Below are 18311 nucleotides of genomic sequence, written 5' to 3'. Positions count from 1 at the left end.
GTTATAATGAGAGAGAACAGGGAATTGAAGATCAATCCCTAAAACACTGAGCTGCCATGAATCTCCCACTAGCTTTTGATAAATCCTCTCTCACGACGTAGATTTTCTCATAAATCTTTCTTGCTGTATTTTCCTTGTGTTTCCACAAAACAAACGCACAAAAAAAGAAGTCGTTCCGACCCTCATCGTCGTCGCTGGAGCACTCTCAGTGGTTGTGGCAGCGGTGTTCCTGGAAACACGGCAGGGTCCAGCCCCTCAGGCACCTCTGACGGACAGGCCAACCTCCATGTGGGCATGCAGGTCCTGCTGAGCAGTGCCAATGAGATGGCTTTCATCCGTTACCTGGGCACAGCTGACTTTGCCCCAGGCCTTTGGCTGGGTCTGGAGCTCCGAAGGCCCAAGGGCAAGAATGATGGTTCTGTGGGTGGTCGCCGCTACTTCACATGCCGACCCGACCACGGCGTGCTGGTCCGTCCCAGCCGTGTCACATATCGTGGGATCAATGGTTCACGCTTAGTGAATGAAAACAGCTGAAGACTGGAGAAAACAGGGAACTAGTAAAAAGTTTTATGTTAAAGTTTTTAACATCCCTATCAGTAGTTCTCTGTGCTTTTCACAGGTAATATAACCACTTAGTTACAGTAATAAAACCACTTATTAATAGTTGAAATTGCATAATTTATAATAGATCATTTGAAAATACAGTTTACTGAACAACTTTGCATCCCAGTACATTGAAGTGGCAACAAGGGAAAAACAAAGAATGTTGTATTCATCAACATAATATCTAATGCATATTGAGCTAGTAAAAATGTTCATCATCAGAAGTAACAAAATGAGAAGGGAGTTAATAAAGAGAAAGTCATAATAAAATAAAGAAAATGATATCAGTGTGATGTAAGAGGATGCTGAGATTTTCATTCAACTGTACATTAGTGTCTGAAAAGCAATAGAAAGCAAAGAAAGCACTTTATAAAATGAATTAGTTTTGGCAGGATGCATTGGTGCACTCTTTTACTTTTAATCTGATTGCACTGACAAAAATTAAGATTAAAGATCAGAATATGATAAAACTTATGATAGATGTGCTCACATCAAGTAGAGAGTTTTATCAGATCATTTAGGTGGTAACGTAGCCTCTCTAACCAAACCTGTGCCTCTGTTCGTGATTATGTGCTTGGGAGGGTGTGTATTACAAACACTTTGAGTTGGATTTTTACTTTATGAATCAATGTGAATTAAACAGGATTTAATTAAGTTTAGGCCTCTCGTCAACCTCCATCAGAATACAACAGCATTAACACAAATTTTCTCCCATGTGCATCAGTCCCCACTGCAGACTGTCCATTAACCCCACTCTGATAAATGATGATTATATTATACAGTGGGCAGCAGAAATCTCCCTGTGCCCCTTTTGACTACAATTCAATCTTTCTTAAACAGACTGAGGATATTGTTGCAGCGGTGATGTCATTTAGGTACACTTTTAAAATAAATTTAAATGAAACAGTGAAGGTTCCCTTGGATAAATATATAAATATTTGAAGTCTTGAGTATGAACCTGACTGGTCTTCATGACTGACTGTGTGGGACAACATTAAATATATTTTCATTCTGCCTGTCACTAAACCCGTCACTACTATATCACAAGACTACTTTTTATTAACACTGAATGCGACATAGTTTTACTCAGTACAATACTCAGTACAAAATGTACTATCCAATTAGGGAGTGTAGGCCACAACAGTAGCCATAGAATCTCCAATGACCTTCTCTCTCATTGATCTGTCTGGTCAGGGCTCCATGATTGAAAAGCAGTGGTGGTCACAGCCCAAGGTTGGCCGAAATATCTGCCACAAATGTAAAGAGAGAGCAATAAAAGTGCAGTCTTACACAAACATTTTAATCAACTCTTCTTTCTTTTCAAAGCCCTTCGTATTTGCATGAAGGCAAAGTGATAAATTCTGTGGCATTTGTCATTTCAAATCTCATCTACATCTCTATCCATAAATATAGTGGCTTACAATGCAAATGCAAACATTTGGACTCTATAATATTTACATCATGAGTGATTTCTAATTCTTCTAGTGGCTATGATTGATATGAATATGTTTTGGCATTGTGTCCATGTGGCTAATGAGTTGTTGGTTATGAAATTCCTTTAGAGTTTGAAGTGTGAGTTAGTGAGTGGGATGCTCAGTCTGAAGCATTTAGATGTTGTGGAAAATAACAGTATTTGTAAAAAATAAATAATGTTATTCTAATTTGACCTCTCTTTGGCTCTGTGCCAAGTATGTTTGTGATAATAAGGAGGGTTGCTTGACTTTTTTGGACTCTTCATAAAGTGCAGAGGAGACTTGTCTTCGGGGAGTGAAAATGAAATAGCAAAAGCACATTGAAATAGTTACACGTCTGTTCACTTACCAATTTATTCCACTGGGTCTCATCTCAGTCCAAGCTGAAAAAGCCTGCTGCTGGAATGACATTGTTTGCTCACTGCCAGCCTGGGCACACAAATTCAAGTTAGAGTGGGGGTGACATACTCTATTATGTTGTGATTGTGGAATAAATGGATGTTTAAATGGCTGCTTAAAATTGTTTTCCATGCTCATTGTTACTTGTTTTTGTTGTCTGAACAGGAGAAACAAAACCAAGGAAAAGGATTGAGGAAAGTAGTTTACATTTTCGAGTGACTGACTGGGAGGAAATGATTGAAATGTGAGAATGACATTAAACACACACCAAAATGCACCAATAATAATCTCTTTAGAATAATTAAGCAAACGTACAAACCCCCAGTGAAATAAGGCTACAAAGCTGACCTAAGCTACAATTACTGCCTCACGGTTGTACAACTCCACCAACAGGCTGTAGTTGTGTAGTGTACATGCGCATGACTCTCATTCTTATCAGTTTATCCATGAATCCAAGTGGCTGTTTGTGCCAGATGTAATGACATTTTCTCCAGGTGTTCCTGAGATTGTGTGATGGTTGCGAGGTCACAGTGACCTTGACCTCTGCATCAGGTAGGGTAATTAGGGAGGTTTAGTAATACTAAAAAGGTAGAAGTAAATGTAGAAGTAATACATTTAATTCGTACAGTGTGGGGGGTAGATGTATGAATGCTATAAAGATTTTGTCTCCTTTTCTCAGATTAAAATATCTCTTTTTCCAGCGTTTTAGTTCAAATGATGCCATGATGTCGTCATTATTTGTACAATGAAGGCTGTAGTCATGGTTGACTCTCTGCTTAAAACCCTTCTGGATGACATCATTTAAACTCGTGAAACACTTCTCTGGATGATGAGATCTGACTTTTTAAGCTGGAAGTAGAAACATCTTAACATAGGGAAGGTAAACTACAGTTTACAAGCATTAATTTACACGTACTTCCCAAACCAGAACCATAAAAAGCAATATGTGTTTTGTAATAGGCGAAGATGTTTTTGTGCTATTCAGATGTTTATTACTGTACTTAAAGGGCTGTGTTGTAGTGGCCTATTTTAAATTGATGTTTCTTTTATTTGTCCTCTGTTCACGCACAGGAGTCGAGCAGCGCAACACCAAACATAGCCACAACATTTCTACCACCTGGTGGTGTTTATACTTGTGGTGGACAGCAGTCAGCCTTACAAGCATTTTATCCTGCCTCTCATCAACAGGTGTGTGAACAGAGGTAATGTGCCTGATGCTGTGTGAGGGTTAAAAAACGGAATATTGCAGGCTTCCCAAAATGTAACCTAAGTGGAAGAGTAGTTGTATTGGATTAGATTGCACAGGTGTAGGTGTCAGTAGATTGTGTGTCTCAAACAGCAGCATTTACAGTAAAGCTTTAATAGTGCTTCTTTACAATCTGGTCCTATTTTCATTTGATCCTTTGAGAAAGCTGAGAAGGTGCACAATACAACAGTTACAATATGGTTGCTCTTTGTGTATTATGTAAATGGAGCAACTGAAAGCAGATCGCAGCGAGCTCCAGAAGATGAGCAAAGTTGTGGCATACACAGTCATGCTTTTGAATTCAGGCTCTGCATGGTGACATCTTTGTTGTCGGAAAAATCATAGCAGGACAAATGCCATGTTTTTTTTTTAAATGGGATAAAGCTTTTGAAATAATAGATGCGCCTCCCTCTGACACACCATTTAGCTGTTTGACTCCCAAACCCCTGTTACTTTGTATTTCGGTCATTTATCAGTAGTATAAAAATAAATGCTAAATTTGAAACTCAGACATACTGTATCACAGGGTGATGAGTGCTTAGTTGCACCATCAGCACTTTGTTCTGGGTATAAAGCCGAATCCTGATGGGAGACGAATGATCTCAGTGAGACCATGAAGCAAGACTCCGGTCTGCTTTTTACCATGATGGAAAGCTGCACCGGCACAGTTGGCATCCTTGGAATACAGCAAATACATACTGGCAGCTGTGCAAGCCCCAACATTTGTAGACATGTTTACAATACAGAGATAATCCTGCTGTGGTCTCCCTGTCAGAGCTTATGTGCAGTAGCGACCAGCTCAGTGTACATACAGTAATCCTGCTTAATAGACTAGTTTACTACAGTGAGCTGTACTGATGTGGCACAAAATATTGATTTAAAATTATTTTATTACTAGCATCTCCCACTTATTAATAACAAACATTACAAAACTCATTGTGGAGCTTATAATAGAAGTCTTAACAAATACTGTATATTAAGATGTTTGTAAGATATATTCCAGGGGTCTTAGTCAAGTGCCACTCAGATTCTGCCTGGCCAGTGAGAATATGAGTGTTTGTGTTTCATCTCCTTTCTCCTCCTCATCATCTTCCCTACATACTGCTCTGCATATTTAGCAGAATAATGCTTTTTCTGGAGACTTGATTTCTGAGAACAACAGGTTGAACACATAATAGCTAATGTATTACCCACTTCATTGCCGTGTCCTTTGTTGTTCATTTGGCTCTTAGCTCAACCAAAGAAAAACAATTATCCCCCAGGATTAGTCACTTTTGCAAACTGCATAGTGATCTTCTTACATTTACATTTCTTTGCCACACTCTGTTTCCTAAGTCTCTACAATGCAGTTGTTACCTGTAGTCAAAACAGCCTTACAACGAAGATTGACGTGAGTTCAAAATTCTGCAATTTAAAAGTTAAATTCAGCTGTTGTTTTCATACTTTGACTTTTCAACCCCACTTGAAGAAAATTGTCTTGGTATAAAAAAAATTAGAAAATGTAGAATTAAAAATGTATTTTTGTAATGTATTTTAGAATTTTTGTAACAATAACTTCTAAAAGCTAGCGGAACCTAATTGTCTTGTGAGCTGAAACTGCCCCCCCAGGCTGCTCATGTAAGACCCTTTATCTAATATTCCTAAATTTGATTTTAAAGAATGAATTACAAGTCATATTTCTGCTGGCTGTTTGGAGAATCATTGGATATCATTAAGTTCATTTGTGCAGGATGTTGTAATTTATTAGCCAATCTTGTTTCAGCAAATAATGTACGTGTTACATCTGTGAGTGAAATGAGTGAAAAATAATGTTTGGTTGCTGCCACCTGGAAAGCTGCTCTTCAGGAATTGTTTCTTTGAATACATTGTTAGAGTTTAAGCTGTTTGCTGTTGTAACATTAAGCTGGCTCGAAGGACAGCAAGTTTACTAAACCAACAGAAATGGCATAATCAACAGAACAGGTATGATAGCTGGGCCACCCTTATTTTTCACAGTTGACTGTTAAGGTGTCAGTGTGATGGATGTTGTAAGTGCTTATGGCACCTACTGGAAATGTGTGTTATCTTGAATCATAATTCTAGGACTGTAAGTTCAGACTGAATGTCAGTTAAAAAAAAAAAAACTGTATGGCATCTTTATAAGCACAATTTGGTTTTCTCATGAATGTTTATGGAGACTTGGGCTCTTGCCCCTTTGTTCTTCTGTTTTCAGATCAGTCTTAAAGAAATCTGCCTTGTTCTTCACATGTGAAACTGCTTTTGCTCTGTATGTGCATAGTGAACAAATCATGACACAAAAGGAGCTGAAATATGTTTACTTTTATCCAGTTATTTAGTCCTCTTTCTCTTACCTTATTTGTGTAAAAACAATAGTAGAATACTAAAACTTAGTTTATTATATCCAGCTGTCTAGAACATGAGGGCAGACACGCTGATAACAGGTAGATGGAAGCAAAAAAAAAAGCAATCTTCTTTAGTCTAAACTGTGCAAGCTCTGAAACCTTAGGGTGCATAGGGTCCCTTTTAATATGTAAAAAAATAAGGGGAAAAAATGAACACAGGCCACAGTGAATGAATGGGATTAGTGATCTGTAAATTAGCAGATACAAGAGGCTGCTCTGACTTTCCCCTGTAAGCTGGATGGGAGGTCAATAACCAAGGTCAATGGTAGTGTATAAAATCAGGAGGATTACAGCCATCCTGATTAGAGTCAAGTCTGTACAAGCTGAGGAAAAACAAATGCACCTAGACCTTTATTTGACTGTTTAATAACACCATAATTTCATTTATGAAATTTTTGATACTAGTACACAGTGTCAGCTTTTACCCGTTTGTTAATTATTACTTACACTTTTCTCAAGATAAAGATACTATTATAAAATATAATGTGTGTACTGTCAGGTTCTGTGATTAACATGGACTAAGTGCCACAGAGACCACTACCCAGACCAATGCAAAACAGTTATTTATATAGTTATTTATTAATTTTGGTGAATGTCTTCTGAAGGGCAATTTACAGCTTTTACCAGAGCAATAGTACAATACTTCATAATTACAACATTTACAGGTGCAGTTCAGTTTGTCTTTTTACATCAAACGATGGAGATGAGCTGTGTGGGGAACACAGAATTAATGCATTAAACACAGGGACAAAGCAAAATACTTGTCATTAGCCAATATTTAACTTGCTCATTGTCTTAATCAGTCTGAGTGTCATGACACGCAGATGACAGCTCATCACTGCCTTACAGCAGACAGACTGACAGGATTGCCAAACACAGTCAAGCATAAGCATCAAAAAGTGACACATTTTGTTGTCATTCACCTAAATATCAACACTGTAACACTCATGGTGTGATTTGATAGCTATACTGTAAGGACATTTCCTTAAACTGAGAGAAGCAGACGTTAAACACAGACAAGTGTTAACACCGTGTGTGAAAATGAGCGGATTGAGACTGGCCCCGGGTTTTATTTAAATGTGAAGCAAAAGCAGTTTGTATTCAAACGTTTCACTCAGACTCATTTGTATTCCACAACAGTCGTCCTATAATAGAAAAGACAAAATATGCAAATTTAAGAATGTAGAGTGCTTCCAGATAGAAATTTGAAGGTTAAGATTGATTCAGCAATATCCACTATGTTTCAATATCCAGACAAAAAAAGGAAAGCAACATTTTTTCTTTTTTTTTTCTTTTTTTTTTTTACAAAGAATGAATTAATAAAAGGTTACTGAAAAGGTGCAAATGAAAAAAAAAGGCTGAACTTAACCATCTGAAATCACTCTTAACAAAATGTAGTTGTGAACAAAAGGAGAGTCCACAGAGCAGTGATTCAATAGTACCAGGGGAAACAAGTTCTTACAAAACTCGTATATGTAGCTAAGGGTGGCTGGTCTTTAATCTATTATATTTCTTTGTCAAATTATCTACAGGACCTTCTTCAGTGGTGGATTTATCCACCCAGTCCACTTTAAAGGACAGCTGATTTTCTTTGTGTTAATTCATTAAAAGTCATTTTTGAAATTCTCTGTTATTTACTTTTAGGATTTGCTTGAATTGTTTTTGTAGATGCTACTAAAAATAAATTCTTGCAGCTTAAGAAAACCAACGATGTAAAGTGAATTTTCTTGGATCTAAAGAAGCATGTTCATGAATAATTCATAGAACCACTTCCAAATAATAAATAAACAAATGAATAAATAAACAAGCAGGCAAGCAAACATCAACAAACACATTTTCCCAGTATTTTTTTTTAGTATAAAGGTCTCTGTTAATCCAGTGTCCAATTCAGTGATCTTCTTGAAAAATAGTCTGATACAAGGTATTTACCACGCAGTTGTTTTTCCAAAAGCAAGTGGAGAAGGAGCAGTGTTCTGCAGGAGAACTGACACATGTGGCTGGCAGCTGCTGGCGGCCTCACAGCTGTCACAGTCAAAATGGTCACCAACATTCGGGACTTAAGTCTTTAATCTGGCAAAATATAGATATTTGAATCTTTCTGATATTTTGTTCTCAGACATGAGAACTTTTCTACTGTCAGTAAACACTTCTCCTGGACTCTAACAGAGGCAAAGTTGGTCCAACTCTCCATTTGATTCTTAGTTTTTTTCCCCTCAGTCTTTATCCCTCCAGTGGTGAAAAAATACTTGTTTAAACTCTTAAATTTTGCCTCCCAAAGCCTTTTAATTGTCTAATGTGCTTTAGCATCCATTAGGGATTTGAACACACCTCCAGGGATCTCATGGGAAAAGCCTGATGGACTCATTAAGCTCTGTTTCTTCGAGACTGAACCAGAATGGCGGGTTGGTAGGGTTGATGTTAATCTGTCTTTTTCCTGACAGTGTTTCCTGCTGTGTGTCCTCATCACACAGTCTCCAGACAGGGCTGGAAAACAGAGGAGCAGAACAAGCCTTTGAGCTAAAGCACGGTGGCATTGTGGCCCTCCATCCTGGGCAGCCTGGGGTCCTGCACTGTCCCCATGGTGACTAGCAGTGGACGGCTGTCCTCAGACATACCTGACCGACCCAGGGGCACTGAGGTGGGAATAGAGGCCACCCTCTGGTGAGCTGCTGAGGAGGGCATGGAGGTGCCCTGCTGGGAGGAAGCAGGTGGAGGAGGGGCATTTGGGTTGCTGTGGGAAACCTCCAGTGGCAGGCCTTGTTCCTGGTACCCATAGCTGATGTTCCCACAGGGGAATCTTCTCAGTCTGTATAGAGGAACCGGAGGCAAGGCTGCCGAATCTAAAAGCAGAGGTGACTGGACAGCGGGAGGTGGTGGTGGGGGTAACAGAGGTCTACAAACACCCTGCTGCTGCTGCTGCTGATGGTGGTGCAGCAACTGGAGTTGGTGTTGCTGCTGGAGCTGATGCTGAAACTGCTTGTGCTGGTGCTGGAGACCCAGCGCCCCGGCCACCTCAGCCACTGTCCGGCCCACATGCTCCTGTCCCTCACCAGGTACCCTGCCACTGCTGCCTCCTGCTCCTCCCACCCCTCCCTGCCGCTGCTGCTGCTGCTGCTGCTGCTGCTTCCTCTGCTGCTGCTGCAGGAACCATGAGCCATATGTGGGGTTCCAGAGGCTGGTGCTCTTCCCATTGTGGCCCTCCTTGTCTGGCAGGTGGCCCTGGGTGAATGCCAGATTGATATGACCCCCCTCAGGGTTGTGCGGTCCCATGGCAGTGAGTGTAGAAACAGCTGTGGAGGTGACTGTGTTAGTGGTTGTCATGACGTTGGAGGTCTGTGTGTGAGGCTGCTGGTGCTGGTGGAGATATGGCTGGGGCTGAACTGATATCTGTGCTTTGGCCTCTGATACTGTGCTTGTCACAACGTTGTGTTCCACACTTCTCCGGCTCTCCTCAGTAGGATAGGATGGTGGTGGCTGTGGAGCCTCCCCATCAGGCACCTGGGCATTCACCAGCACAGTTGGAGCTGAGGGGTCATCAGGTCGCACTGGTACACGCTCCTCCTCCTCATGTACAGGGCCATACTCTATTGGCAAGGGCATGGTTACCACATCGGGGTCCTAAAATGGGGGTAAACTGTCAGATCAAAACTGTATTTGATTGGTTACATCATCCACAATTTAAGTTCAAGTATGACATTATTATTCCTATAATACTAAGGATAGATTGGAAGGCAAAAATATGAAGTTATATATTTTACCTTCCATATATAACTTTCAAAGATGGTGAAATGAAAATCCAGTAAAATCCAGCTCAGAAAAATCCAGTATCTCAGAATATTTTATCTTGAGTTAAGTAAATTCCTATTCGTACAGTATAATTTCGTTCTAGTTCAGTACACACAACCACAATCATAGGAAGACTGCTGACTTGACACCTTCCACAAGTGGAGTTCAGCCACAGAAGGTCATCGCTAAAAGGACTGGCTGTTCACAGAAAAGCTGTAATGAAGCATGTTCTGGAAAGTTGACTGGAATGGAAAGGTGAGGAACTTTAGGCAACACACAGATACCTTCAGGAAATGGACTACAAATGCTGCAGTCAATAACATCAGAAGTGTCTAAAGAGAAAAAGAAATGGGTCTTCGCTGTGTTGCATTTTCTTTGGAAATCAAGACTCCAGAGTCTGGAGGAAGAGTGAGAGGCACAGAGTCCAAGTTGCTTAAAGTCCAGTGTGAATTTTCCACATAGGGGTCATGTGATCTGCTCGTGTCAGTCCACTGTGTTCAAAATCAAAATCAAAGCAGCATCAACCACTTTAGATGACTTCATGTTTCTGTCTGCTGACCTGCTTCCTGGAGATGCTGATTTCCTTTTTCCAGCAGGACGTAGCAGCTGCCCACAGTGACAAAACTCCCACTAACTGGTTTGTGGAGAATCAAGAGGAAGATGAGAATCAACTGACCCAACAACACGGACGAGGATGAACATACTTTCCAGGATTTAAATCCTTTTTGATTTTTTTAATTTTCATGAGTGGTAATCATTGGAATTACAAGCAAAAAGGCTTGAAATAATTCACTTTGTGTTTAATGAATCCACAATATAGATGTTTTACTGAATTCAATTGAAAAAAAAAAAAAAATTTACCAATAAACACTTCCCACCAAAAGTATCCTTTTTGCTATAGACTAAAAACATTTGGGTTCGACATCAATTAATTTCAGCTTATACTTCCAGGTATTTACATGTGGATCTGATACACAGCTTAGAAGATAGCACCTTTTGTGTGAACCCACCCATTCTTCACGTGAGCAAAAGTATTGGAACAAATAGACTTATAATAAGACTTAATATTTAGTTGGCATAACTGCATCAAGCCCGTGAAGTATTTACATCACCAAACATTTGCATTCTTCTTTTGTGATGCTTTTCCGTGCTTTCACTGCAGCCTCTTTCCTTTATTTGTTTTGAGTTACTCCCTTCAGTCTCCTCTTAGGTAAAATGCAGCCCTATAGGCTTTAAGTCTGGAGATTGACTCTAAAACCTTCCACTTCTTGCCTCTGATGAACTCCTTCGTTGTTCTTGCTGAATGATGAAGGATCTCCCAATTAGATTGGTTGAATCTTTCTTCGAATTGGGAGACAAAATGTTTCTGTAGACCTCTGAGTTCATTTTGCTGCTGCCATCATGTGTTACATCATTAATGAAGATTAATGAGCCTTTCCCAGACGAAACCATGCAGCCCAATCCATGACATTACCTCCACTGTGTTCACAGATTAACTTGTATGTTTGGGATCATGAGCACATTCTTTCCTTCTCCACGCTTTGGCCTTTCCATCCCTTTGGTAAAGGTCAATCTTTGTCTTATCAGTCCATTAAACTTTGTCCCAGAATTTTTGACGCTCTTCTCTGTACCTGGCCTTCCTTTTTTTCCTTGATCGCATCTTATGGTGTAGCCTCTGTCCTTTTGTCCATTAAGTCTTCTGCAAACAGTAGATTGTGATAACTTCTTTGTTACTGATGCCACTAACAGTTGTTTTAGGCTCTTTACAGCTCTCACAATGTTGTTGTCGTCAACTGCCATTGTCTTCCTTGGTCTGTTCAACGTCTGTCATTTAGTACACCAGTGGTTTTTATCTTCTTCAGGACATTCAAAATGATTGCACTGGCTATCGCCAATTTTTGTGGAATGGCTATGATTGATTTTCACTCATCTTTACAATTGTTTGTTTTTCACCAATACACAGCACTGTGGTTTTCATGTTTGTTCTGAACAGGCAAAATCCAAATCTGTAACTAAGCATAGACATTCAGTGCCATTTATTGTTTGAATAATCAATGTCATGGGTCACACCTGGGCAACAAAACACATTTTTTTGTCCTTTCTGCTTATCCCGTGAGTTCAGGGTCGCCACCGCAGCTCATTTGTCCACATGTTGATTTTGCACACAGTTTTTACGCCGGATGTCCTTCTGGACGCAACCCTCCGCAATTTTTATCGGGCTTGGGACTGCTGGGGGTTCAGTGTCTTTCCCAGAGACACTTCGACATGTGGTCAGGAAGTGCGGGCGGCCACTCTACCAACTGAGCCACTGATATACTAATACTTTTACTCACAAGATAATGTGTTGTTTCAAACAAAAGGTGCCAACTTCTAAGTTGTATATCAGATCCAGATATAAGTACCTAGAAATAAAAGCTGAAATGTTGACCTCTTGTCTCATATTCCTGTTTTGATGTCAAGCCCAAATGTTTTCAGTCTACATCAGAAATCAAGGAATTGGCTAGAAATTGGTTCTAGAAATTTTGGAGGGGACTTTATATCCTGTACTAGATGACAAGAAACATGATATGACCCTTTTTTTATTAACAGGTGCGGGTATCAAAAATGCATCTATTATTTGGCATCAATTTGTGTCAAACGTTGTGATAAAACTGTTGATCAGTTCAAAAACAAAATAATTAGTCTTTCTCCATCTACAGAACATAATATTGTAAAAAGATTGAGAGTAAATCTCACTACGTGAAGGTGAAACTGCTGTTCAATGTGGGCAACCTGCGAATTGTGACGTTGTATCGCCTGTGAAGCAGTATTAGTATTAGTATTATTATGAATACAGCCGCATGGGCTCTTAGTCTGCCAATGCATCCAGAAGTGCAAATTTAAACTCATTTAAACACAATGCAGAGTTCTATGGGCTTGAGCTCATGTCAAATGGAGAGGTTGGAAACATGTTCTGTGGTCAAAAGAGTTCATGTTTCAGCTTATTTTCAGAAAGAAACTGACAGAGGGTTTTCTGTCCCAAAGACAAAAATCCAGACTGTTATCAGTGAGAGAGCCAGACTCTGTGATGATATGAGGATCATCAGGGCCCAACAAGGAAAGATGATGTAACACAGCAGTCATTATGTCTCTGTTGCAACTTTTTTTTAAACTTTACATTTATTTTTGCTAAATACAGTTAAATAATCATTGAAAACATTCCTTTTCATCAGGGAAAAAATGTAAGTGAAATACCAAATCAGATTGTTTTATTGCATTTTAGAAAATCCCTCAAGGCCATTTACCTGTAAGCAGTAGTCAATTCTCTCCAGGATAGTTGAGAAGTTTGGTCTGTCTTCAGGCTGGTGCTGCCAACTCTGAGTCATTATACGGTACCTAAACACACACACACACAAGCACACATACTTTAATGAAATTATTTTCGCCTGCTCCGTGCAAATGTAGAGAAGACAAGTACAAAACACTGGCTGACCAGTATCAGCTCTCCTGCCCATTTAACAAATACCAGCCAAAGTCTTTCAAACTGAATATTCTTAACAGTGCTTTTTATTGCTTCAGGGAGAATTAAAGTTTGACCTCCCGTCAGTCTGAGTGAGTGTGTGAAAAGGGCGATGCAGATTACAGGAACGCTTCAACTTCAAACCAATACAGCGCTATATGGCCTGTTCATTTTTAAAGAAGAAATACACATGGAACATGACAGGCAGGTTCGAAAGTTTCAAAGTGATACTCTGCAAAGCTGTGTCCAACAGGTATGAAGGATGAAGCTAGAAACTACGAGTCTGGAGTGTGTGTATAGAAGACAGAGAAAATGGATGTGAGCATCTGCTCATATATGTGGTGTAATAGAGTTCATATGAGAGGCAGTATCTAATTGAGTGAAAAATACAGTGTGATTTAGAAATAGGGTTTTTTTGCCCCGTGTCAGCTCCCCATGACTTCTTCAATATTGGGAGGCAAACATGAAATAGAGCGTTTCCACGCTGAAATCACTGAGAGCAATCTCCCGTTACATTTTTTTTCTGGGGCCTCCTAGGTCACAACTTGTTTACGTGTCAATATCAGAGAATCAGAGGCTTTTATTTAATTGGCTGTGTTAGGTTTTTTTAGCTGCAGTATACGATGCATACAAAGCACAGTATGCATCATGTTAGCAGAAGCTCCATCAGACCTCATGGGATCACATTTTTCTTGTGCTTGTGTGCAGCATATTCATGATTCAGCATCTCTACTTACACTGGCCCAGGACAGTTTTTAGGGGGGTCCATTCTTCCACCATTGGTTACATACTCCAAAACCTCTTGGTTACTTCGACTTGGATATGGCATGTAGCCTAATGAGAAGATCTCCCACAGCAGGACCCCAAATGACCTAAGAAGAAGCACGTGATGAGGGGGGGGATTAGTGTCGGGAAGAGAGACTGAGGACAATCACAGTCAATTTTAAGCATCATCAGAGCTGAAACGGCAAAGGACAAAAACAAAGATACAAATGGGAATAAAAGGGAATACAAGGCATAAAAAGACATGAATAAGGATCAAAGAAGCACAAAGGAGAAGAACACTAAGGGTGAGATTAGTCCTGTCTGAGGCCAGTTCCATAGAAGGCTTCTCACCATGTGTCTGTCTTAGATGTGAAGATGCCCTCCATGAAGGCTTCGGGTGGCATCCACTTCACTGGCAGCATGGCACGACCACCCTTCCTGTAATAGCTCGCTCTGCATGTACACAAACAGGTTTTGTATTGTAACATGCTTTATGACTAGACAAGAAGTGATAAAATCTTTTTCTTTTTCCTGATTAAAAAAGGGAAAACTTATTAAAAGGAATCCAGCATTTTTAGTTTGCAGCAGCATTGTCATGGTAACATCACTGCCACTCTGATCCAGTTGTGTTTCCAGCTTCCTAAGGTGCTAGTGAGAGACCCTTTGAGAACTTCTTATCTCACTGAGGGGAAAGAGGGAGATTTTTTCGCCCTGTCAGAGCCATTTTATAGCCATAATGCCGCTTTGTGCGCTGCATTGGTAGAGAAATAATCAGATTTTTGGTGCAGATAGAGGTCATTGCGTGGTTCATCTCGCTCTGCTGGAGGCACACGGTGAGGACAGACTAAATAAACTGAGGGCTGCTAAGCTTCACGTCTATCATCGTGTCCTGTACCGAGATCACAGTTAAGTGGTGTCTGCTGGTTTGGCAGAGTTTGCTGTTGCAGAGGAGTTAATCTTTTTGCTCCCAGTGATTTTGTCATAAAAAGACCCTTTATTCTGTAAGCGCTTGTTTGCGATTTGGCAACATCTTTAGACTAAATAGGACTGTAATGGCCTGTAGACACAGTTTGTAACTGAAGAGTTGCCAGTTCAAATCCCTGGGTCGTATACTGGAGGTGTGGTGACAACACTCACATTCTCTTTTCCTTCAAAAACAAGACAGGTAAGTGAAGCACCAACTGCCCAGCACTGTAATTACACTGGGCAGCTCCCAGTTGTGAATGTGAAAACAGCATTATGCTTAGTTGGTGCTCTCAGGCCAAATAAAATCTAAAAGAAGAAATGAAAAGAACGGCAAACTCGTCTGTAAAGTTGCTTGGATAAAATATGAAACAATAAACAAAGAATGTCTTGGCAGACTGAGTTCCTCAGATAAGGCATCCAATGTCTGTGGGTTGGGGCTGCATGACCCAGTACATTTAGTCTTTTAGAGAAGAAAGATTTTAAAATGTGGTTGTGTTACTCACCAGTCTGTCTGACCTGCTGCTAATAGCTACAAATGCCTCAAAGGCTAAATCTAGAAATAATATGCAAGCAGTACCTGAAGGCTAAAACAGACATAAGATATTTAGTACACACAAATTGCAGCCTCGTGTGTGTAAGTTGTTTAAACCAAAAAAAGCTGGTTTGCACAAGGTGAGAACATTAAAAATATGAGACTAGATTTCCCCAGTGTATTTTCCAGTTAACTCACGGCAAATAACAAAAACCAACACTCATCCCTTGGTTTAACTCAGCTATAGCTGCATAGGAGCAGTGAGCAGAGATTAGTATGAAATCCTGTCAGCTGATATGGCTAAAACGGAAATATTTACTTGAAAATATATACTAGAGATATATACTACAAATATATACTCAATGAAGCAGACAAAACAATCAGACCTTGAGTTTACTTGACACATAATCTTTTCTAAGAGCCACTGAAGGGTACTCACACAGATCCCCACCCAATGCCCTTTTCTTTGATGAAAAGTTCAGTGATGGGAATCATTTACTTCTTCCAGATTTAGCTCTGTGATTGGAGGCCTGAATCCTGCCATCATCATCATGGGTATTCACAAACATTTCTGTCTGTCCCTATAAAGAAAACTGTTAGGGAAGCAGACAGGTCTGCATCAAAAACAGCTGTGGCAGTGAAGTACACCATGTGCGTTGCTCTGTTAAGGATGATTTCTGTGAAAGGGTAATTAATAAAAATTTAAATAATAAAAAATAAGTAAGCAGCCTTACAAGAGTTGCTTAAAGTTTAATTTCTGCCGCTGTAAAACGAATTTAAAAAAAAACAACTAGACACATGAAATGTTTAGAAATTGCTATTCAGTCTATTCAATAAAATGCTGAAATATTTTTAACAGATAGAGCGATGATAAAATACAAAGCCTAAGATTGATAATCCCGTTTTCGGTGGTGCGACTTTCTTTTTAGCAAGCGAGTTTATGGACGTATTTATTACTCCTGCTAACATCACCAACACACACTGAAGCTGAGCTGCAGAATAGGGAGGCTTAAATGCATTGCCAGGAAATCTATGGCACAAACGGAGGTGTTTTATATGTGTGTTTTGGTGTGAGCGAGTCCGTGTGTTGTAAGGAAGCTGTAAAAATAGACTAGTATTAGAGGAAAAACTAATAACAAGACACAGCCAGTTAGTTGAATGGAAAGTAAGACAACAAAACATGCACCCAAGGACACACAGCATAGTACTTATGTCTGTTCCATGAGTTAAATGCATTTGTTCTGGCTTCCTGTCGGTGTGTCTGCAAGTGTAGGTCTTAAAAAAAACAACCTGAAGTCTTGCTATATCCAATTGTTCCTATGAGAATATGGTCATTAAGGCACAATTATTAATTCTTTTCTAAAACACAGTGGATTTCTCTTTATAGTAGCAGCTGTTTACTTTAAGATGATTACTGACTGGCAGCTATTGTTGCTCTGCTTTTTATTTACCATCACATTACCAGTGTGCAGGCATGCGTGTTAGCAGGAGATGTAAGTAAAAGTGTGTGTGTGTGTGTGAGTGAGAGAAAGAGAGATACTGTGGAATACTATCTGCCAGAATGCCCGTGGCTTTCTTCACAGAATATAAAAAGCTGACATTAAGCCTTGTCCTAGTCCCGAACTGTGACACCCATCCCCTGCTACGACCTCCAAAGGACTCCCATGTGCCTCGTCACATAGCAGGAGGGCCACATTGTGAAACAGCAAAAATAACAAAGCAGCAGCACAGTGGCATTGTACCTAAAACCGCCACCCTTCCCTCTCACCATAATAACAATGATCATAAAAAATAATAAAACAGTGCTGGCACTATGACTCCAGGCTGAGAGATAAAAAACTAAATTACAGTGAGACACCTGAAAAACTGACATCAGCAATTAAATCAAGGGCTCCTAACACGCTTCCCCAAGGGTATTGTGCAACAGCTTTTAACGGATGCTCTGAGAATGACTTTGCTCTTGTGTGACTTTCTATCGGATGATTTCAAAGTGCTGCGTTAATATACCTGAATGTTGTGACACCTTTCCCCTGCTCTAATTTCTTAACAGATGAAACTGTACAGATTTCCCTGCCGGTTTGTGCATTCATTTAAATGCTGTCACGTGAAGTAGTGGTAGCTATATTAAAAAGTTGGAGCTAAAAATAATTAGATGCCGTTGGGGCTACAAATACTAGTAAGTATTTACAGACGGCAGCGTGAAGGAAAACAAAAACGGTTTCATATTGAGCTTTAACATTTACCACTTTAAGTCTCCTAGAAAAGTGCCAAAAATAACCTTAAATAAGAAAATATATTGCTATTAGAATAGTTATTAGAATAGTTTAATTGGTTTTGCCTCTGCAGTTTAGAAAAAACTGTTGTGGCTCTTTTCTTGCCTTTTGATTTGTTAAATCCTGTAAGTGAAGAAGTCTCTACACCTGGAATTTCACTCTGTTTTGTTTAAACAGCTTCAAACCTTTCGTTCAAACCTCAACAATGTTTAATAAGATTGGACCCAAAACAGCCTGTCTGTGGGGTCTTCTCTCTTTACCTAATGGCCAAAACAAACGGTGAACAAGTGACAGGTTTACCCCAAACTTTAATCCTGGCTTTGAGGGACAGGTGTCAGAGCACACAGCACATTACAGCTGGTACAGAG

General features: G+C 39.8%; 2 protein-coding genes across 15 annotated transcripts in view; one reads left to right on the top strand and one right to left on the bottom strand.

Moving 5' to 3' along the window:
* Window positions 1–7952, top strand: part of LOC137101086 (CAP-Gly domain-containing linker protein 4-like) — a 43708-nt gene extending 35756 nt beyond the window's left edge. For 8 of the 12 annotated variants that reach the window (XM_067478988.1, XM_067478986.1, XM_067478987.1 and 5 more), the window contains one exon: window positions 168–7952. In XM_067478988.1, coding sequence (XP_067335089.1) covers window positions 168–534 — 367 coding nt within the window. In that variant the 3' untranslated portion in view covers window positions 535–7952. The remainder of the gene's footprint in view (window positions 1–167) is intronic. The other 4 variants (XR_010910988.1, XR_010910986.1, XR_010910985.1 and 1 more) reach the window with 4 other exon arrangements.
* The window catches only part of alk (ALK receptor tyrosine kinase), a 335775-nt gene continuing 324283 nt past the window's right edge, over window positions 6820–18311 (bottom strand). For all 3 annotated transcript variants that reach the window (XM_067478980.1, XM_067478981.1, XM_067478982.1), the window contains 4 exons: window positions 14524–14625; window positions 14145–14279; window positions 13193–13283; window positions 6820–9740 (listed from right to left, as the gene is read on the bottom strand). In XM_067478980.1, the coding sequence (XP_067335081.1) occupies window positions 8640–9740; window positions 13193–13283; window positions 14145–14279; window positions 14524–14625 (1429 nt within the window). In that variant the 3' untranslated portion in view covers window positions 6820–8639. The remainder of the gene's footprint in view (window positions 9741–13192; window positions 13284–14144; window positions 14280–14523; window positions 14626–18311) is intronic.

This window comes from Channa argus, chromosome 16 (genome assembly GCF_033026475.1).
Source record: "Channa argus isolate prfri chromosome 16, Channa argus male v1.0, whole genome shotgun sequence".
Classification (NCBI taxonomy): Eukaryota; Metazoa; Chordata; class Actinopteri; order Anabantiformes; family Channidae; genus Channa; species Channa argus.
The sequence above is the reverse complement of the archived record's forward strand: the minus strand, read 5'-3'. Positions and strand labels throughout refer to the sequence as shown.